This window comes from Phoxinus phoxinus (assembly GCF_949152265.1).
Source record: "Phoxinus phoxinus genome assembly, chromosome: 3".
In the NCBI taxonomy this organism is placed as follows: domain Eukaryota; kingdom Metazoa; phylum Chordata; class Actinopteri; order Cypriniformes; family Leuciscidae; genus Phoxinus; species Phoxinus phoxinus.
In genome coordinates this window covers 39,996,895-40,016,800 of record NC_136878.1, presented here as the reverse complement: position 1 = coordinate 40,016,800, position 19,906 = coordinate 39,996,895, and the positions used below count along the sequence as shown (strand labels likewise).

The window sequence follows — 19,906 nt, the reverse complement described above, 5'->3', positions numbered from 1 at the left end:
GCTTGTTATGACAGGAATTCAAAATGCTAATGACGATGAGGCAAACTGCCCTGTTGCTAGCGAAAATACTGTAAATGTTTCATTGATCTTTGTATTATTAAAGGGAAAGTTCACCCAAAAAATGTACTTCTTTCATTTTCAATACTATATTTTGAGAAATGTCAATGGTTGCCAAAACTGTTTGGTGACCAACATTAAAAGAAGACAGGTTTAAAGGGGTGGTTCTAACTTTAGTTTGTGTGTAATGTTGCTGTTTGAGCACAAACAAAATTTTTAGCAAAGTTACGACGCTAAAAGTTCAAAGCAAAGGGAGATCTTTTCTTTTAAAGAAATTGCTTTTTAAGGACTACAACAAACGGCTGGTATGGACTACATGACATTCCTCCCGGGTTAGTGACATCACTAACCCTAAAATTTACATAAACCCCGCCCCCGTGAATGCGATTTTATAGATTAGCATGAAAGAATATGCTAATGTATATACGGTTTGAACATAAAAGGCTAAAAATTTTTTGCATTATTAGTGCTCGTCTGTGTGAGGTAATCAAAGCTGCTGCTAACACACATGAGCTCTTGAAGCTCCGCCCTCTGTGCCGGGAGCAGGAGCTCATTTGCATTTAAAGGGACACACACAAAAACGGCGTTTTTGCTCACCCTCAAAAAGTAACAATTTTAACTGTGAGGAATTTTGAGCTAAAACTTCACATACACACTCTGGGGACATCAGAGACTTATTTTAGATATTTATTTTAGATTATACCACCCCTTTAAAGCAAAGTGTTTGTGTGACTGTGCACTTCTCAGATCTTTGATGTTTGCCTGTGCACGTAAACGTGAGCTGTGAAGTGGTGCACTGTTCTGCAGGGTTTAGAGGATCTGGCCTGACAGTGGGCCGCTCAGACGGATTTGTGTGTTTGACCGAGGAGAGAGGCAGCAAACACTGAATGGCCGTCTCACTCTGGAAGCTCCATCGTGAAGGATTTGTGCCAGTTCCCGCTTCACAAAAAGAGATCAGATCAGGAGGCTTCACAGCTCAATGTGGGTGCATACGTGCATGGGTGTGCATTGCATTGTGGGAAATTTGTTAGATGTACTAATGTTAGATTTGATAGTACGTATAAGTATAAGATACATCTTCAAGGTACATAGTTTATTGTGTTATAATAGATGTGCGCTGGTGGAGATTGTGTGTTTATGTGTGTGTGTTTGTGTGTGTGTAAAGGATCTTTAATTGCTGTCCAAAATCCTGGGAAAGGCAGCAGAATACGTTAAAATCCAATGTTTGTGTAACATCCTGAATCTTAAATGCCTTTGTAGATTGTTTTAACCTTCGCTTCAACAATATGATGCATGCTGTTCTTGGATAATTTGCTTTAGGTAAAAAAAGTAAATTATTTAAAAAATGTAAATATATATTTTTAATATTTGATTGTATTTCCACTGAGAAATAAACAAATAATTAACAGATTTGATCAAATTCTGACTGATAACAAGCCTGCAATTATTGTTTACACTTTATTTTAAGGTGATGTAGTTACTTTGTACTTACTCAAATAAGTACTGATTAATAGTAACATGTACTTACTATATAGAGTTATGGTTAGGGTTAGGGTTTGGTTAAGGGTTAATTACTTGTAATCATGCACAACTTACTGTTATTACTATAGTAAGTACATGTAGTAACATGTTAGGGCCCTATCTTGCACCCAGCGCAAATTACTTTGTACGTCGCCGACGCATGTATCATTTTGCACCCGAAGCACAGCGGACTTTTCCCTCCACAGACGCATGTTGGTAAATTAGGGAATGAACTTGCGCTCCCGGGGGCGGTTCAGCGAAAAGAGGAGGCGTGTTCCGGCGCAAACGTTCCCTGGTGCTATTTTGCAGTTGAATAAAACAATTCCGCCACTGACCTGGAAAAACCTAGTGTAAAGTCAGTGGCGTGTTATTCAGATGCTATTTTAAGGGCTCATGCTTGGCCATAATGTAGCGTGTGCACAACGCGCATACACTTTCTCATCTACGCTTCTCTCATCTACACAGACGCAGCAGTTCATATTTCATATTACCATACGAGGGAAATCATTATGGTGTCCATGAAGATGTGAAAAAATAGGCATACATTACACATTTACCCAAATTATTCAGGCTAATTGTAGTAATGACGGATCAATCCTGTTTGATTAATAGTGGCAAGACACATAGGTATATAAGGACACCTGACAAAGTGGGTTGTCCGTCAAGACAAAATGTTGAAGACTGTGAAATCACCTTTACCATCATGTAAGTTGCGTGCGCCTGGCAAACCCGCACTTATAATAGCAATCCGCCATGGAACAAGCACGTCTGCTCTTAAAGGGAATGTGAGATGATGCTCTGATTGGTTTATTTCACGTTACGCCCAAACCACACCTATGAGTAATTTGCATCGGGCGCAAGAGTCATTTATTCGCCCACAAAGTTACTTGCGTTTGAAACTTGCGTTTCAGATCGTTAAAATAGGGCCTATGGTGAAAAAACCCGTCTTTTTACCCCTACACTCTAAAAAATGCTGGGTTGTTTCAACCCAATTTTGGGTCAAATATGGACAAACCCAAACGTTGGGTTAAAAATGTAATTTAAAAATGTAACCCAACGGCTGGGTTTGTCCATATTTGACCCAAAATTGGGTTGAAACAACCCAGCATTTTTTAGAGTGTAAGCGATGAACTAAAAAGCACTTCGCCGTGAGTACTGGGGCCTTAAGGCAGTTAACCTTCAGTTTTGGACTCAGCCAGTGTGTGTGTGCTCGCTTTGATCCCAGGTGCATGTGGGGTGTGATAGGTGATTCTCTCCCTGCCACAGAGCCGGTCACGCTTGCCTTTCTCCAGCACTCTTCAACCTTTCTCTCGCAAAGCTTACGGATTCCCGACCCAACACACTTTAAAGAGGCAGATGAAAGATCCTTGATTTAGAAAGTCTGAAGGTATAGATTAGCAAACTTTACTCAGATTTGAAGATCAAACGCCAGCTATTGACACAGAGATAGTCCAAGATTAGTAAATCCTTCAATGGGCAGGTTATCTTAGAGAAAACAGTCGAATACAGAGGTTCATTTGGTGCCCAGTCACTCTAATGTGATCTGTATGGGAGGTCTATTGTGACACATTAGTGCCAGAGGGGGAGGGTGGGCACCATGTTGAAAACCAGCCTGTTCACAGCTTGGCTAACAGAACACAACCCAGAGGTAAAGTTAAATGGTTCAGCCAAAAATGTAAATTCACTTTTATCCCAGCTAACGAAAATATGTTCTAAGAACGTTTTCTAACATTCCCAAAGTGAATTTTATTAAATGTTTTAAAAAATTAATTTCTTGGTTATTTCAATGTGAAGGGAACGTTACCTTTGAACCCATTGAATGAAATAAGTAGTAACATAAAAAAACTTTTAAATATTTCAGAAAAAAAATCTCTAAAAAAGTATAAATAATGTTTTTGTGCTACCATTTTGAGAACATTAACTTTGAGTGATGTTCTATTAACGTTACTTGAAGAGCATTCGTTTAGCGTTCGGTTCATTGTCTTATGTCACGTTTTGATTGGTTCATTGTGTCATTGCTTCCAGGTGTGTCTTGTTAATTAATGAATCTTGTTGTATAGCCCTCATGTTTCCAATGTATCTTGTCTAGCTTTGTTCATGGAACTGCTGTTTGTCCATCCGTCCATCCACCCATCCACTCACCATCCACCACCCACTTGGCATTTGTAGGATTGTGGGGATGCCTCAGAAAAATGACAAAAATATATGTAATGGTCACTAAAATGTTGACATCGACTTTCATTTCAGGGTCAAATAGTTCTTTAGTATTTTACTTGTTTATCATATTGGCAATACAAAGCCCTTTCTATTCAAAAGATAAGTAAGGCCCATTTACTTATCACAGATCGCTGAAGTCTGACTGACTCAAGAGGGAGGGAGTTTGTGTTTGCTTGCTGGGTTTTGCATTTGTCTTTAAGTTTAGGGAGTCACACTGCAAGAATAAAAAACAGCTGGAGATGTAATTCATCTCAGCTGAGGCTGAAACAGTAGCTGATCTTCTTTGTTTGCTGAGCAGACTGATGTTGTGACTACTGTCCACTTTTGTGTGGGTAACAGGGACACAATATATATGTGGCAGTATTATCATGGTGGTGAGCCCATTGTTAGGATAACATCTTGGTTTTTAGAGGAACTCAGTTTGAGCTTGTGACCCACAATTCCTCCACCCCTGCGTTCTTATACACACACAGACACACACTAGCTAGTCATCATCCTGTAAAAACAATGTGGTTTCAGGCATCCTTACTCTTGTTATTTGAAACTCTGTCAGCACGTCCAAATATTCACCGGTGGTTTCCAGACGTGGGTTTGCGCGGGGTAGGCCAACTGCCCCGATAGTTAATAACACAGCGCAGAGGTTTGACATACGTGGGCTTTAGGTATCTGTCTTTTCTCTGTCTCAGTGTTTCATTATATGACATGACGCACATTTTTTGATCCAGATCTGTTAATTGATTCAAAAATACATTCAGATTTCCTATATACAATAACTTGAATACACCCCCTTCTCTTCTATGATTTTTGTAAACTGACCTCAAAAAGTAGTTCAGCATAATCCTTTATTTTTTTCTTGTTTTGACAAAACACGTCATCAGAGAAGAGAAGAGAAGTTGCTGCATGAGAGTGGGGAAGTTATTTTGGTTAAAGATTAAAGACACATTCATTTTCTAAAAATAATGATGTGCACGCATAAATCATTTATAATAAATACTGCAATATTCCATAAAATGTTAATTTTGTTGGTGCGCCTATAATTTAGTTGATCTATGTTTGTATATTTTAGTACTTTACTTTCATGTACTAAACTTATTTTATAACATTTTTAGTGTCCAATTAAAAAAAAAACTTTTGCTTTGTTATTATTTTTTGTGTTTCTTGTTTCGTTTTTTAAAATTAATTTACCACCCTTTATCATAAAAAATATAGAATAAATCATAAATAAAATATTTGATCATTAGAACTTTTTTATGACAAGGCAAAGTAAGTTTAGGTTGTAATACTGTATGTATAAATTGTAATCATGTTTATGAATTCATAATTTATGATATTTGTAAAAAAAAAAACATGAACCCAAGATTTTAAAAGCTTTTTCTTTTTCTTTATTGTGGACACTCTTTCTCTCAGATTAGAAAACATCACGTAGGTCTTTGGCTCGAATCTCCTCTGACAAGATATTCTCCACCTTTGCTAATCCGATTATCTGGCCGTGATGTTTAAGGGAAAATCATTGTTAACCTGTTTGTGCCAGGCTATTTCAAAATGTTTGTTGGAGAAGATAAGGAAAGCACATCTTGAGGCACACAATGAACTCCTGTTCACCTTTGTGTTTACCTGAAGACTTAAACAAGAACAAATGTGAGAGACTTCAGGATGTTCAAAGCTTAGATAAGAGAGAAGAAGAGATTTGCGCCCCAGGTGTGGGAACAATGGCTTGTATCTGAAGGCCATGGGTGGATGGACACAGTCGGGGGGCTCAGTGAAGCTGTGCTAGAGGACAGAGAGGTCTAAGCAAATAGGGCCAGCGTCTTGGTCACAATGAGTGGGGCGGCTGGTCTCGGCCGGGCTGGGGTGGGGTGGTAGAGGGAGGGGGTGAGAGAAAGGCAGCAGCCCTGAAAATGGGGTGTGAATGCAGAATGGGACCAGCGGGATGTGACTGTGAGTTTAATAAGGCTTTGTGTGTGTGGAGGTTCACTTAGCTGTACCTTAGGGAACAAATTGTCGACAGAAGCCCTCTTTGAAAACATTCACAAATGTTAACATGCTTTACAAATAAAGGAAATACTATTTATCTTATTTAAAAAATTTAAAATGTAAACGTTCTTTTTTTTTAGGGAATGAAACCAAGCCAAAAACCAAGCACAGTAACAGGGTTGCCTCTCCATCGTTTGAACCACATTAGTTCAATAATATAGGAAAGTCATTAATAACATCAAGCACAGGTTGTGGAGTAATAACTTCTGCTAATGAATTATTTCTAGATCACTTTTAATGTCAGCTTCAAACGCTTCAAAAACTGCTGCTTATCGTTGACACACTAAAATATATAGATCGAAATGTATTAAATGGGATGAAAGATATAGAATGTACTTGGTTGGCTTGCTTATTGCGATCTATGCAAGTCAATATGTCATATTAACATGAAACACTGTAAAAAAATGTTGGTTTAACTTAAAAAAGCAAGTTACCTTGTTCCCTTAAAATTTTGAGTTTGTTGTAATTCAAAATTTGAGTTAATGCAATGAAGAAGAATGGTTTAATAAACAGAAACTCAAAATAGTATGTTATCTTCACACATTAGTTATCGAAGTTGATTTGACAAAAGATAAAAAGTTGTGAAAACAAATCATGAAAATATTTTTTTACAGTGTATATATGCTTCTAACTACAGGTCGAACGATGTAGTTCCAACCACATAAGATTGCAATGGTGTTTGCGAATGTTCATTGGAACTATGGTTTCGTGAAATGCAGAATCGGTTAACTATGTTAGCAACGACGAAACTTGCGATCAAAGTTGGCTATCGGTGCTTTTGGGAACGCAACCCCTGAGCAAGTTACTCAAACTGTCAACATGTTTAGCTAGCTATTTGAAGGCAAATCTGTCACCTCCTTGAGGTTTGTCACTAATGCAAGATTGCACATTGTATGTACTTTGGCTAAACATTTGCCTAAACCTCGTTAAATTTAGTAATTCATCTTATTTTCAGTATTTTAGTTATTTTTATTGGACAAAGATACTTATAAATCGTAGGATTTTTGCAGTGTTGAGCTGAAAGTCTCGTCAATCACTCACTCAATCACACACACACACACACACACACACACACACACACACGCACACACACCCCATCTCGGATGTTGTTGACACAGCTAGACCCCGTCCTTCCCAGCAGTAGCTGCACTCTAAAAACTCCTGGGTCAAAAATAACCCATAATGGGTTATTTTTGACCCAACTCCTGGGTTAAAAAGGGACCAACTAATTTCTGGGTTATTTCAACCCAGAAAATTGGGTTATTCTTTTTGACCCAACTTCTGGGTTAAATACCTGACCCAAATTTTGGGTTAAAACAACCCAACATTGTAGTTAATATAACCCAACTTCTGGGTCAAAAGAACAACCCAACTTCTGAGTCAAAAGAACAACCCAAATATCTGGGTTTAAATAACCCAGAAATTAGTTGGTCCCTTTTTAACCCAGGAGTTGGGTCAAAAATAACCTAACTTGGGTTACTATGCCAGTATGCCTTATTTCAGAAAATAAAACTTTGTTTTAAATTATATTACACACTTCAAGCACTTTTACATTTTTATTGCATTAAATTAAATTAAACTATATATATAGATATATATATAAAAAACACACACACTTGGACATATTTATTTTCATATTTATTTTAGGTCAGACTGTAATAACAATATTGGAAAGAAAAAATAGAAAAATAAACAACTCAAACATTCGACAACATTCAATAACTGGATTGAATTTAAGGCTTAAAGGACAAGTTCGGTATTTTACACTTAAAGCCCTGTTTTCAGATAGTTTCTGATGAAATAAAACGGTTAAGATTACAAAGACGTGAAACTTACCGAGTGGTCCGGGGTGTTCACTGATATGCTCACACAAAAATCGCTGCAAAAGATGCTTTCCAACAGGTTTTATCGTAGTTAATCGTAGGATTGTTCCAGTGCACCTATGCAGCCATTGTGGAGGTGGGGGTGCTACCACAGAAACCAAAAATTCTCGGGACAGCAGCATGTGTCAATTTCAATCTTAACCGTTCTATTTCATCAGAAAAGATCTGAAAACAGGGCTTTAAGTGTAAAATACAGAACTTGTCCTTTAAAGGACAATTCCGGCGAAAAATGAACCTAGGGGTTAATAACACATGGTTACCGAGTCGACCGTTCTCTGGGATGTGTTTTCATGATAATCGAATGTAAAGAGTTTTATCTCTAAAAACTGATTAGCTTATAACGCTAGTATATATATAAAAGAAATTGTTTACCACTAACAAGGCTCAAAATAGCCTAACACTAACACGGTAGCATAATGAGGGTCCCTACATGCAAACCGAAGCATTAAGAACTGTGTAAGTGTAAAGACAGTTTAAAAAGAAGATACTTTATAAAGACAGTACATACCAGTCGAGCCACGAACGCCGTGCTACGTGAGCTGGTCTATAGGTTAAAGTCACAGTTCAGCTGTCTTAGCACGGCGTTCATGGCTCGACTGGTCGAGTCTGTTTTCCAAGATGGCTCCTGCCTGTATACGCGTAATGTACTGTCTTTATAAAGTATCTTCTTATTAAACTGTCTGTACATTTACAAAGTTCTCAATGCTTCGGTTTGCATGTAGGGACCCTCATTATGCTACCGTGTTAGTGTTAGGCTATTTTGAGCCTTGTTAGTGGTATTAACAAACGATTTCTTTTTACTTATATTCGATATAGCGTTATAAGCTAATCAGTTTTTAGAGATAAAACTCTTTACATTCGATTATCATGAAAACAAATCCCAAAGAACGGTCGACTCGGTAATCATGTATTAATTACCTCTAGGTTCATTTTTCGCCGGAATTCTCCTTTAAAGTCTCTGGAGAGCTTTAGGAATTTAAGCCTGGGACAAACTTTGGGGACAAGATTTTTGATAGTGTCCTCATCTAAGAGAAGAAATGCCTCCTCATCCATGTCTTCATCTGAAAGACAGAAAACAAGACAACATGAGTATTACTAATAAGTCGAGACAATTGTGAACCACTCACCAGACACTCTTTGATTATAAAGCTAAAAAATAATCACTTTTAAGGGAATGTTGTGTTGTTGTTTTTTAACGTGGCCCAATTTCCTAGTTAACTAATGTGGTTATTTTGCAGCATTGCCCATTTAGTGTGAATGACAGTCTATACTACTGTCCATCTTTTCTTTCATTAACAAGTGTAATGACATTAATGCAAAGGTGAATATCTGGCCTATTCTAATGCATAACAGCTTAAAGACAAGGCACAAGTATCTTTTAACTATAAGGGTTATATAGATATGCATACTCCACTGTCGAAGAAGTTGTGACTTTCACAGAATCTTGCACCGACACATTTAAGCCCAATTAAAGACATTTTTTTAGGTATAGAGAGATGATATAAGGGTAGTAAGAGTAAAATGCTCACCTTTAAAATTCTCTATCAGCTCAGAAAGCCGCCACTGAGTTGGCACATCAGCGACAAAGCTGTCCATTTAAAATGACCTGGAGAAAACATAGCAATATAGAGGTTAGCAACAATTCAAAGACTTGACCTCAGGCTGCTCTTATGGATTGAAAACACAGTAACGTTACATCAGAGTATCCAGTGCTCATAATTATTACATCGACACATTTGGGTATAAATTCAATAAATATTATTCCTGTCTATAGAACTCTGATGAAGAACCTATGAGAATCTATCAATATTTCTCCAAATCTGCACATTTTTGAGCTAAAAGCCCTGAGGCACGTTGTTTTGTCAAGCACTGTCATTTTTTTGAATGAGAGCGGCTGACGATCATAATTCATATTAAAGGACTAATTTTTTCATAACTTCTGACACAAATTAAGACATAACTGTCAATATAAGTTTCTCAGAATACAATAGTGGTCAAATACTGAAACTTGAGTCATATATTTTTAATGATGTATAGTTTGTCACGGTAATAACATTAAATCTGATAGTAACTTTGAACTATTTAACCAAATAACGCTTCAGTGCGCCGGCGCACTTGCAAAGGTTAACAGGTTTTACTTCAGCCAGTAACTTAGAGCACTGTATGATATGATAAGCACGGCGCAGCTGGTAAACATAACTCAACGATTGTGTCGTCGCTCTAGCCGCGGCACGACACGTTTATATACTGTCTATGGGCACGACGTCGCCACTAAGTTAGCTGGACTGTAACGTTAGCTAACGTTACTTAACGTTACCGTATTATTGCCGTTATTATAACAATGAGATAAGTACAGCACATGTTATGAAAAATAGAATTTAAAGACCGTGTAAAGTGAATTCAGTCATTTTCTTCTAAACACATTAAATAGCCTAGGTCATAAATGTATTTCTCAACAATGTGTAAAAAGCATTTCAACCATTTTGTCACCTAATATCATGAACCTATCGTTATTTTTAATCATTCAAATTGTCTGGGTGGTTTACACTTTCTTCTTTAGTCTGACAAACTCAAAACACATATTTATTTTGACTTTACACAGACTTTAAACTAGTTAAGTTAGATGTTTTCGCGATAGCGTAGCTACATGACAACCACAATTAAGTTACCACAGCTAACACTAGTCTCAACGTAGCAAAGCCATGGTATTTTTTTCAGCAAATGGTGCTAAACTAGCAACGGGGACATGGACACAGAAAATATTACATTATATCAACACTGAAAATACTCGCTTACCTTGAATACACGACGAAGTTGCACCGAAGAAGCACAGGCCAAGACGGATCGAGCGCGAAGTGTCGGTTATTTCAAATGTCTCCTGTGAGAAAATTCCAGAACAACTGCAGGGGGAGGGGCCGAGGGGGACCCAGAACATGGGTTACTCTTTGAAAAATAACCCAGAAACTCAAACAACCCAGGAATTGGGTCAAAATATTAGCCCTATAACCCAGAAAATGGGTACTCTCTGAAAAAATAACCCATAAGTTTAACCCAACACAAATAACCCAGAAAATGGGTTGAAGAAATAACCCAGGAGTTTTTAGAGTGTGTGCCACTGACCTCACACTGCTGAGGGGAGGGTTGTTGTGTAGCAGCTTCACCCCTGAACCCTCGCCAACGTCTCTCTCTCCTCCACCCGTCACTCGCCAAGGACGTGGAAATCCCATAATAGCCCGTCTCCACGGCACCCCACCAGTCCAGCTCCCTGCCTCCCAGATGTTTCCAATTAAAAAGGAGGCCTTTCAGTCCGAGCCTATTTTCTGCATGCTGAGAGAAAGAGCAAGAGAGCAGGTTGCAGAGAGATAGAAAGGCTGAAGGGAAGAAAAATGACTTTCTTCTAATACGAAAAGGCCGTTGAGGTCAGAGAGTGACATTTGAAAAGTCACAGTGGCTGGACGCTTGTTTTGAACGCAGATATCTGAGGAATGGAAGATGAGAAGATGAATGGGTATCGCTCATGTCTGAGTCAGACAAAGATTGTCAGATTAAAACCAAGCCTGTGGTCACAAAATCTGGGCCTTGTTTTTTTTTTTAAATGCTGTTCTTTCTCTCTGCTTTGCTTAGGGGGTGTGCTGCCAAATATAATAATCACACACAAAAGACACATGGTCTGTATTTTTTCAGTTGGTGTGGTGGCAGCCGCCGGCAGGTCTGTGTTTGCCACTCAAAACCTCAATGTTGCCACAATAGAGACAGCCAGAAAGTAGAGAGAGGGAGGATTTTAAATATACAGTTCACCTAAAAATCCATCTACTCACCCTCATGTTTTGGTCTGTTCCTCACACTAAGCTATTGTCTGAGTTCAGAAGAATTGGAACATAGTACATTTATTTATACATTTCAGATTTATTAATGTTTTTAAAAAAAGTTTTGCTCACATTTATTTGATTTAAATACAATAAAAACAGTAATATTGTGAACTATTATTACAGTTTAAAATAACTGTTTTCTTTTTTAAATTTATTTTAAAATGTAATTTGTAAAGGTAAAAAAGAAAACCTCTAAAGGTATAGCTAAATGTTCAGCATTATTACTCCAGTCTTCAGTGTCACATGATCCATCAGAAATAATTCTTATATGCTAATAATAAGAAACTTTTCTTATTATTATAAATGTTGAAAACAGCATCATATTTTTGTGGAAACTATACATACTGCATATATTTGAAATATAATTTTCAATGTCTTTGTCTAATGTAGTTGATGCGAGTATTAATTTCTTAAAAAAATTTATGAATAAATAAAATCTTACTGATCGCAAACTTTGGTAGTGTAAAATAATAAATGATTACAGGACTTTTTCAGAATTTTTTGGGGGGTGAACTATCAATTTAAAGGTGAAAGCCATCAAACTATTCTATACCTTTTGTCATACATTATAGTAATATACTGTATAGTATATTTGTAGTAATATATGCAGTATTTTGTTGTGATTTAAATAAATAAACACCAATGTAATACAGTAAAAAAAAAAAAATTCATTAATCAAAAATGTTTGCTTAAATGTACTAAATATGTCACAATGTGACAATTATGTCCTACAAAGTGCTTATTTCTGAATTATGCAAGGTATTTTTTAATTTTTCATTGTTTTGATTAGTGGGTAAAATTGACCTGGGCTGCATTTACAAACAGCATTGAAAGTAGATTGTAGAACCATTGCCACAATCAGCTTTTGTGAAACCACTTAAATGCATATTAATAGTTTTACATATTCGAGCAGACCGTTCTCTTTATGTGTTATGAAGCAAGTTAATGGGCTATGTTTTATTTCTTGATTTCCATGACAATGCTTTTGAGAGCCATAACATGTAATAGCTTGCATGGAGAACAACTTGTATGGAGTTAACGATTTTGCCTATTTTCCTATGATTCGGTCAGTGCTGATGTGGTATGGTGGCCTAGAGCATTCTTCAATCTAATATTGCCAGCCAAGTGAAGCTGTGCCATGTAAGGTTTAACTGTCAAAGTCCGCAAGATCAATGCATCTACAAATGTGGGCCATCACAAGGCCTGTGCCGAATCTGCCTGCAGAATTGAAACATTCTTCATTCAAGTTATGCTCCTCCCCGACCTATTATGTATTAGTTTACTAAATATATTGGCTAATTTGATTATGCTTTCAGCTATCAGTAAAGCATGGTACTCTTATTTTAACATTTTAAATCCATTCTGATAGATTTGCATTGGAATTACACTACACAAACAGTGCCGGAAATGTGAAAAATAGATGCGTTGTCTGTATATCTTCAATCTCAACAGGATAGCATCAAAGACCGATGACTCATTGACTGTCTCATGTCCTCAGTTTGCCCGCATGCAATCTACAGTCACGGAATACCGCAGAAGTCACAGACTTATTGTTTGTACACAACTAACTATGGAACAACTTTAAATCAATATGCTGCTGGAAAGACTAAAAAAATAAAATATGATAACATCATATTCAGCATGACAACATGAAAAAACTGTATCACTTGCAATACAGATAAATCACATAATTGACAAGCTTGTACACATCCGTCACCCCTATCGTGTTTGTTTATCTGCTTTGACTTGATTTCATTTTCAGTTCTGAATAGATGTATTCTTTGTACTCTTTTTTTAAAATCCACAGATCCGGCAGGATCTTGCCATCACTTACAGTCTTCGAATGACCCTGAAGAGTTTCAACAAAGAGAGTGTTTTATGTTGTTGATCTCATTAATAGGAGTGTAATTGAGTTTTCTCTAAGGCTGTGGCCTAAACATTACTGCACAATCTAAAATACATTAAACCCTTGTTAATGTGTTTTTTCATGTGTTGATAAAGCAGCCTTTGTTCTCACATGGCCTCAAGCACACAATCTCAATGAGTTTTCTTTGGCAGCTTGGGCGGTAGTGGATCTGAGGATGGAGGACACTGTGGAGGTTTACATGGACGAGTCTGTAGAGATCCCCTGCCTGTACACCTTCACCAAGACACCTGAGATGGTGATGGTGCAGTGGTTTGTGGTGAGTCCCGAAAGCTCTAACGCTCCTTCACATTTTTTAGTTTAAAAAGTTGATTTACGAATGAAAATTCTTTCATCAGTTACTCACCTTTATGTTGTACCAAATCCATAAGACTTTTGCCCATCTTCAAAACATCCTTTAAAAGTCCACAAAACCAAAACTTTGACACTTCCAAAAGTTCACAAAGACATTATATAGAGCGTTTAACCCAAGTTTTCTGAAGAGACATGATCGCTGAACATAGCTGATCGATGAACAGATTTAAAGGGATAGTTCTCCCAAAAATGTTGTCACTACTTACTCCCCCTCAAGTTGTTCCAAACCATAATGAATTTCTTTCTTCTATTGAACACAAAAGATATTTGAAAGAATGTTGGTAATCAGACAGTTGACGGCATCCATTGACTTCCATAGCAGGAACAAAAATACTATGGAAGTCAATAGGTGCAGTCACCTGTCTGGTTACCAACGTTCAATCTTTCAAATATCTTCTTTTGTGTACAACTGAAGAAAGAAATTCCTACAGGTTTGGAACAAAATGAGGGTGAGTAAAGGATGACAGAATAAAAAAATTTGGGAGAACTATTCTTTTAATTTAGACTATTATTCACACATGAACACTGATCAACACACTAGTGCACATCAAATATGGCAAACCGAAGCTCTGCCATACTTGTTTGATGCTTGAGTTCAAGCTTCATTGGTTCCTGCGGAAGCTCGAAAGTGTTTGTGTGACACCACGTCATGCGTGTGAGATTCTATTTACCATTTAATGCACTCTATACGCATATCAATGTTTATATGTGAATAAAGCCTGCATTAAATTTGTTCCTCATATAAAGCAGTCGTGTCTCTTTAGAAGACTTTTAAACCACTCGATTCATAAGAATTACTTTTACAAAGTCTTTTTGCACTTTTTAATGTGTGGAAGTTTTGGTTGAGCAGATTTTCAATGGATGGACAAATTTTGTGTTCCAAAAATCAATGATCTTTTGGGTTTAGAATGATATGAGGGTGAGTAAATGATGATTTTTTAAAATTGAGCTGGAAGTGTGCTGTTACTTTTTAAGTGCTCAGACTTTCACCTGGCTGACGATAGATTGAGTAAAAATTCCCTTAGACTTACATTGAACGAGGGACTCGAGTCATATACAGGCCACGTGGTAAGTTTTATTTTCCATCATCCTCAGCGGGAGCGTGAAGGGAATCGGGTGAGGATCTCCTACAGCGATCTGACCATGCAGAAGGTGGATGAGGACACGAGCTACAGTGACCGTATCAGTGTGCAATCAAACAATGATGGAGAAACTCTGACCATTCAGGACGTTAAGCTGTCTGATGAGAGAGAGTTTTTCTGTCAGGTCAGTGGGTTGGCAGCTGGCAATGGAGAGGGCAGGACTCTCCTGAAGGTTTTCCGTAAGTCTTTTTCCTCGAGTCAGTTGAATATCATCACTAAATGGTTTAACATGGTTGCTTTTTATATATATATTTTATATTCTGTTGTTAGACCCTCCAGAGCCTCCTGTCATTGAAGGTGTCCTCTCTGGAGTTTCTGTGTCCAGTGACTCCCCAGCTAAGGTACATCATGCACTCAAATTCACCCTGTATGCACATGTAATGATTGTAGCAGTTATATATGCTGGGTTTAAGCTGACGCATCTCTTATTTGGTTAGATTGCATCTTGTGAGACCAGAGACGGCTTTCCCAGGCCAAACATCACATGGTACCGTGATCACATCCCCATCCACCCTGCTAATGGATGTGAGTAAGATTAACATATCCTGTTCCCCATACATACTATGTATTTATTAAAGTTATTACAATAACTGGGAAATAACTACTAACGCTGAACCTTAAAGGTCCCATGACATGAAATTTTCACTTTTTGATGTTTTTTTAACATTAATATAAGTTCCCCTAGCCTGTATATGGTCCCCAATTTTCTAGAAATTTCAATCAGTGTAAATCAAGCTTTTGCTATCTTTCTCTGCCTTTGAAAAAGTGGAAGCTCAATCGGGCTGATCTTGAATCTCCTCCTTATGACGTCCAGAGAATATTTCCAGTCCATGAGAAAATGAGCTAGGAAGTAGGAACGCGTGCGCGCGATTTTAGTTTGTCCACGGGAGATATCATGGCTTTTGAGCGAGCGAAGCATAATAATTGCTCAATAATTGGATGTACAAATGAACACTGAATCCTTTTTTTAGTTTCTTCATCCAAGCCCCAAAAGAACCAGTGGATTAATTTCATTTTCTCTGGAAATGCGCCGACACAACTCCCCAAAGTTTTGCATGTCTGCGGCAAACATTTCACCGACGACTGTTTCCTCAACTTGGGTCAATACAGAGCTGGCCTCGACGAACGTCTGAAAATAAATCGATCGAGCTAAGCAACACTTTCTGATGTGTAATTGTTCAAGTTCAGACAGGTAATCTTTCTCTCAAAATCAAGCCAGTGACTAAAATATCAACTTCACATCGTTTCTTTTAGTAGGATGAAAATAATTATATTTAAATTGTGAATAAATTATATACAGAAAGCGATCAAAGAACAATCTTTCCACTCAGCGCGATAGAGTTTATCTGGACACTTGCCAAACTCGTTATGAAATCAATGACGCACGTTACACTGCACATGAAGCTCTTACTGTATTTACATCACCGTGTTTGCATTGGTGAAAGCAGAGAGAGTGCAGAAACTGCGTTGCCATGATAAGATCTTCATTCTCGCGATCAACAACAGACTGCTTGCGCAATGCTCATCACGGCAACATTTTATGTGATGGGAATAGATCTAAATACTTTAAAAACTTCTGACGATTTGTTAATCTCGATAGCTGTAATAGTAAAAACGTATAATAACTGTAGTAAAAGTATTCGAGAAAGTTTCACATGTAATAAGTAGCTATTTCATATGCAAGCATGTCAGCCAATCACAGCAGTGGCCGGTTACACTGAATCTCACACAGACACGCCCCTTCAAACAGAGCGTTCAAATCAGAGGCTAAAACTGGGCTAGGAAAAATGCCTTTTGTTTCTAAATTGTGACTATTTTTTATCTAAAAAACATACTAACATTATAAGGGCAACCCAGGAAACATTATAAAATAATATAATAACCCCATGTCATGGGACCTTTAACCCATGTCAACCTGTTCAAAAGTTTGGTTTATGTATGTTTTTCTAATTCTCCTAAAAATTCTCTTATGCTCACCAACGCTGTATTTATTAAATAAAAATACATTAAAAACAGAAAGAACATTGTTTATTTGAAATCTAAATCTTTTGAAACAATGTAAAAGTCTTTATCGTCACTTTTGGCCAATTTACAATTTACCACTTTTGAATGGTATGTTATATAGAAAATCTAGAAAAAAGGTTCCAATGTATTTAATAAAGAAATATACGCAGATAATCCACAATGTAACAGCGTGTCTACACACAAACAAAAACCGACAATGAACTGAGGAAACACAGGAGCTTAAGGGTACGTTTACACGACAACGATATGCTTCAAACTGAGAAGTTTTTCCTTTGGGTTTTCCTTGTACAGACGACGCCATTCATTCACACGGATCCGCGAAAACGACTAAAAACCATGTACTCTGCTGCCAGGCCTTTAGATGGCGATGAACACGTAATGCGCATGACGTCATCGTCTTCAGAGATTTGCGTTTGTAGTTGTTTACACGGAGACCCGTTTTCAAAAGTTTGTTTTCAGGCAGCAAAAACGCTGTTGTCATGAAAATTTACAGTCAAAACGCATAAAAAGTTTTACATTTTTTGTTGAAAACAGTGTCATGTAAACAGCCCCTAAGTATACAATGATAAAAAAACTTAAATACAGACAGCTGTGATGATTAAATGAATTCATGGTAACAAACAAGTGGCGTTGAATGTGAACAAAGACAACAGAAAAATAACGACAAGCAAACTAAAAGTCCATGAAAATGAAACTAAACAAATAATCGCATGATGTAATTTTACATTAATATGCAATAACTTGCTCCAAACCTATAAGACTATGTACAGATCTTAAAATTCTAGCCAATACGAATAAGCCCAAATATTTTTTTCAGTTGTGTCTAGCAGATAAATAAATGTGAAAATCTGTGCCAAATTTATTTTCTTGTCCGAATAAAAAAAAGAAAAAAAAAAAGCTCAGATTAATTGCTTTACATGCTACAAATGAATTTAGGCATCGAAACAGTGTAATATACAGTATGAAAAATAGTTGCCACTAATGTGTATGTCTTGTTGTGTGTGTGTTTTTTCTCAGTGGTGAATGTGGTAACGCTAGTGACAAGAGAATCCAGTGGCCTATATACAGTCCAGAGTGATTTGCATTATAAGGTGACCAAGGAAGACAAAGATTCCCACTTTTCCTGTGAAGTCAGCTACTTTGTCCCTGCAGCTGTCAGGACATCCGAGTCCAAAGGCATCAATATTACAGTTCACTGTAAGTCCCTTTATAATTGAGAGTTTCTTTTGATGAAGTGGAATGCGATACATCCAATCTTTTCCATGACAATCAGAATTTTTGTTCTAACCACAAGGTTCAATGGGTTTTATAGAATGGGTTCTATATTCAATAGATTTATTTTTTCTTGACCCAGTTTTAAAGAATGCCTTATGCCAAAAAGTTTCTATATAAGAAAAAAATTCTTAAATGATTGAATACTTTCATGTTTAATGAGTTATTTCAATTTGACTAGTGATAACGTATGTTTATGAGCTGTTTAATAAATACAATTTCATTAAAATGAAAAATAAATGAAAACTAAATCCATTAAATGATCACATGATGGGAACCCCTAAAAGTTTCTATATATGAAACACCTTAAAGAACCCTTTAAGGTTCTATATGAAAAAAGCTACACAACATTTTGTTGGTTGCTTGGTTTCTGTGTTTGTTGCATCGTGCTGGATAACTCCGCCCACTGTGAAATCTCATTGGTCCAAAATCCCACTTTACATACCTGCATATTAGACATCATATTTGACTTTACTGGCAATGATTTTATCATTTCACATAGTATTTTCAGTTTCATTGTGGACAAAACCTACATTTGAATCTGATGACAATCTTTGTGCGAACACAAGGCTTAAAGATCACATCAGATTTTGTCAGATGTCTAAAATGGGTTTATATGAAAGGACCCATATATTCCAGTTCATGTTTTTAATATTTCAGATAGCGTCAGTACGTCACAGGTAATGATAAACTTTTAGTTGTGTTCGTCATGACACAGCTATGAAGGTCTTTGCTTTGTCAGCTTTGACTAAATAATTGAGTGTGAGAATTATGTTGCATTGGCGAGATGCGTATGAATGAATTTAGATTCATGGCCCCTTGGGCTTTGTGTATGTCCGTATGTCATATAGACCCAACTAGCAGTGTGGAGATATGGAAAGAATCGCCCGAGGGCTTGGTCAAAGAAGGGGACACAGTGGAGATCCGTTGCCAAGGCGATGGGAACCCCCCAGCACCCATCATTTTCAACCGAGAACAAGTGAGAATAGCCTCTTTTTTCTCTTTTTATTCGGACCCGTTTTTCCTGAATGGGAGGCTGTAAAGCATTGAGAAGAAGCGGACGTTGCAGACAGTCTAGCTCAGACAATGTGCTTGATATGCACAGACAGAACAGTACCATTACTGACTTGCAGCTTTATGTAAGTGTTCCGTATGCATTTGCTTTAATGATATTGGGCCTCATTTATAAAACCCGCATACGCACAGATTTAGGGTACGTTTACAAACGGAGAAGTTTTTCCTTTGAGTTTTCCGCGTTCAGACGGCACCATTGTCAAAACGATCCCCATTCACACGGATCTGCGAAAACGAATAAAAAACCCTGTATTCTGCAGCCAGGCCATTAGATGGCTATGAAACACTATAGACTGAACACGTAATATGCATGTGTATTACATCATCGTCTTCAGAGATTCGCGTTTGTGTTGTTTACATGGAGACCTTTTTCAAAAAATTTCACTTAGAAACCCATTTTCAAAAGTTTGCGTTTTCAGGCAGCCAAAACGCTGTTGTCGTGTAAACGAACGGCCAAAACGTATACAAAGTTTTACGTTTTTAGTTGAAAATGGTGTCGTGTAAACAGCCGCTTAATCTTTGAGTTTGTACACT

The 19,906-nt window shown here is 37.3% G+C and overlaps 1 protein-coding gene and 1 long non-coding RNA gene across 4 annotated transcripts in view; one reads left to right on the top strand and one right to left on the bottom strand.

Moving 5' to 3' along the window:
- mcama (melanoma cell adhesion molecule a) overlaps window positions 1-19,906 on the top strand; it is a 91,506-nt gene that overhangs the window by 57,684 nt on the left and 13,916 nt on the right. For all 3 annotated transcript variants that reach the window (XM_079606028.1, XM_079606029.1, XM_079606027.1), the window contains exons 2-7: window positions 13,640-13,764; window positions 14,955-15,180; window positions 15,272-15,342; window positions 15,439-15,526; window positions 18,044-18,223; window positions 19,150-19,277. In XM_079606028.1, coding sequence (XP_079462154.1) covers window positions 13,640-13,764; window positions 14,955-15,180; window positions 15,272-15,342; window positions 15,439-15,526; window positions 18,044-18,223; window positions 19,150-19,277 — 818 coding nt within the window. The remainder of the gene's footprint in view (window positions 1-13,639; window positions 13,765-14,954; window positions 15,181-15,271; window positions 15,343-15,438; window positions 15,527-18,043; window positions 18,224-19,149; window positions 19,278-19,906) is intronic.
- On the bottom strand, window positions 8,641-10,621 carry LOC306994982. Its single transcript, XR_013796783.1, has 3 exons — window positions 10,509-10,621; window positions 9,242-9,318; window positions 8,641-8,773 (listed from the first exon to the last, which is right to left on the bottom strand). It is a non-coding gene; the product is annotated as an uncharacterized lncRNA (long non-coding RNA).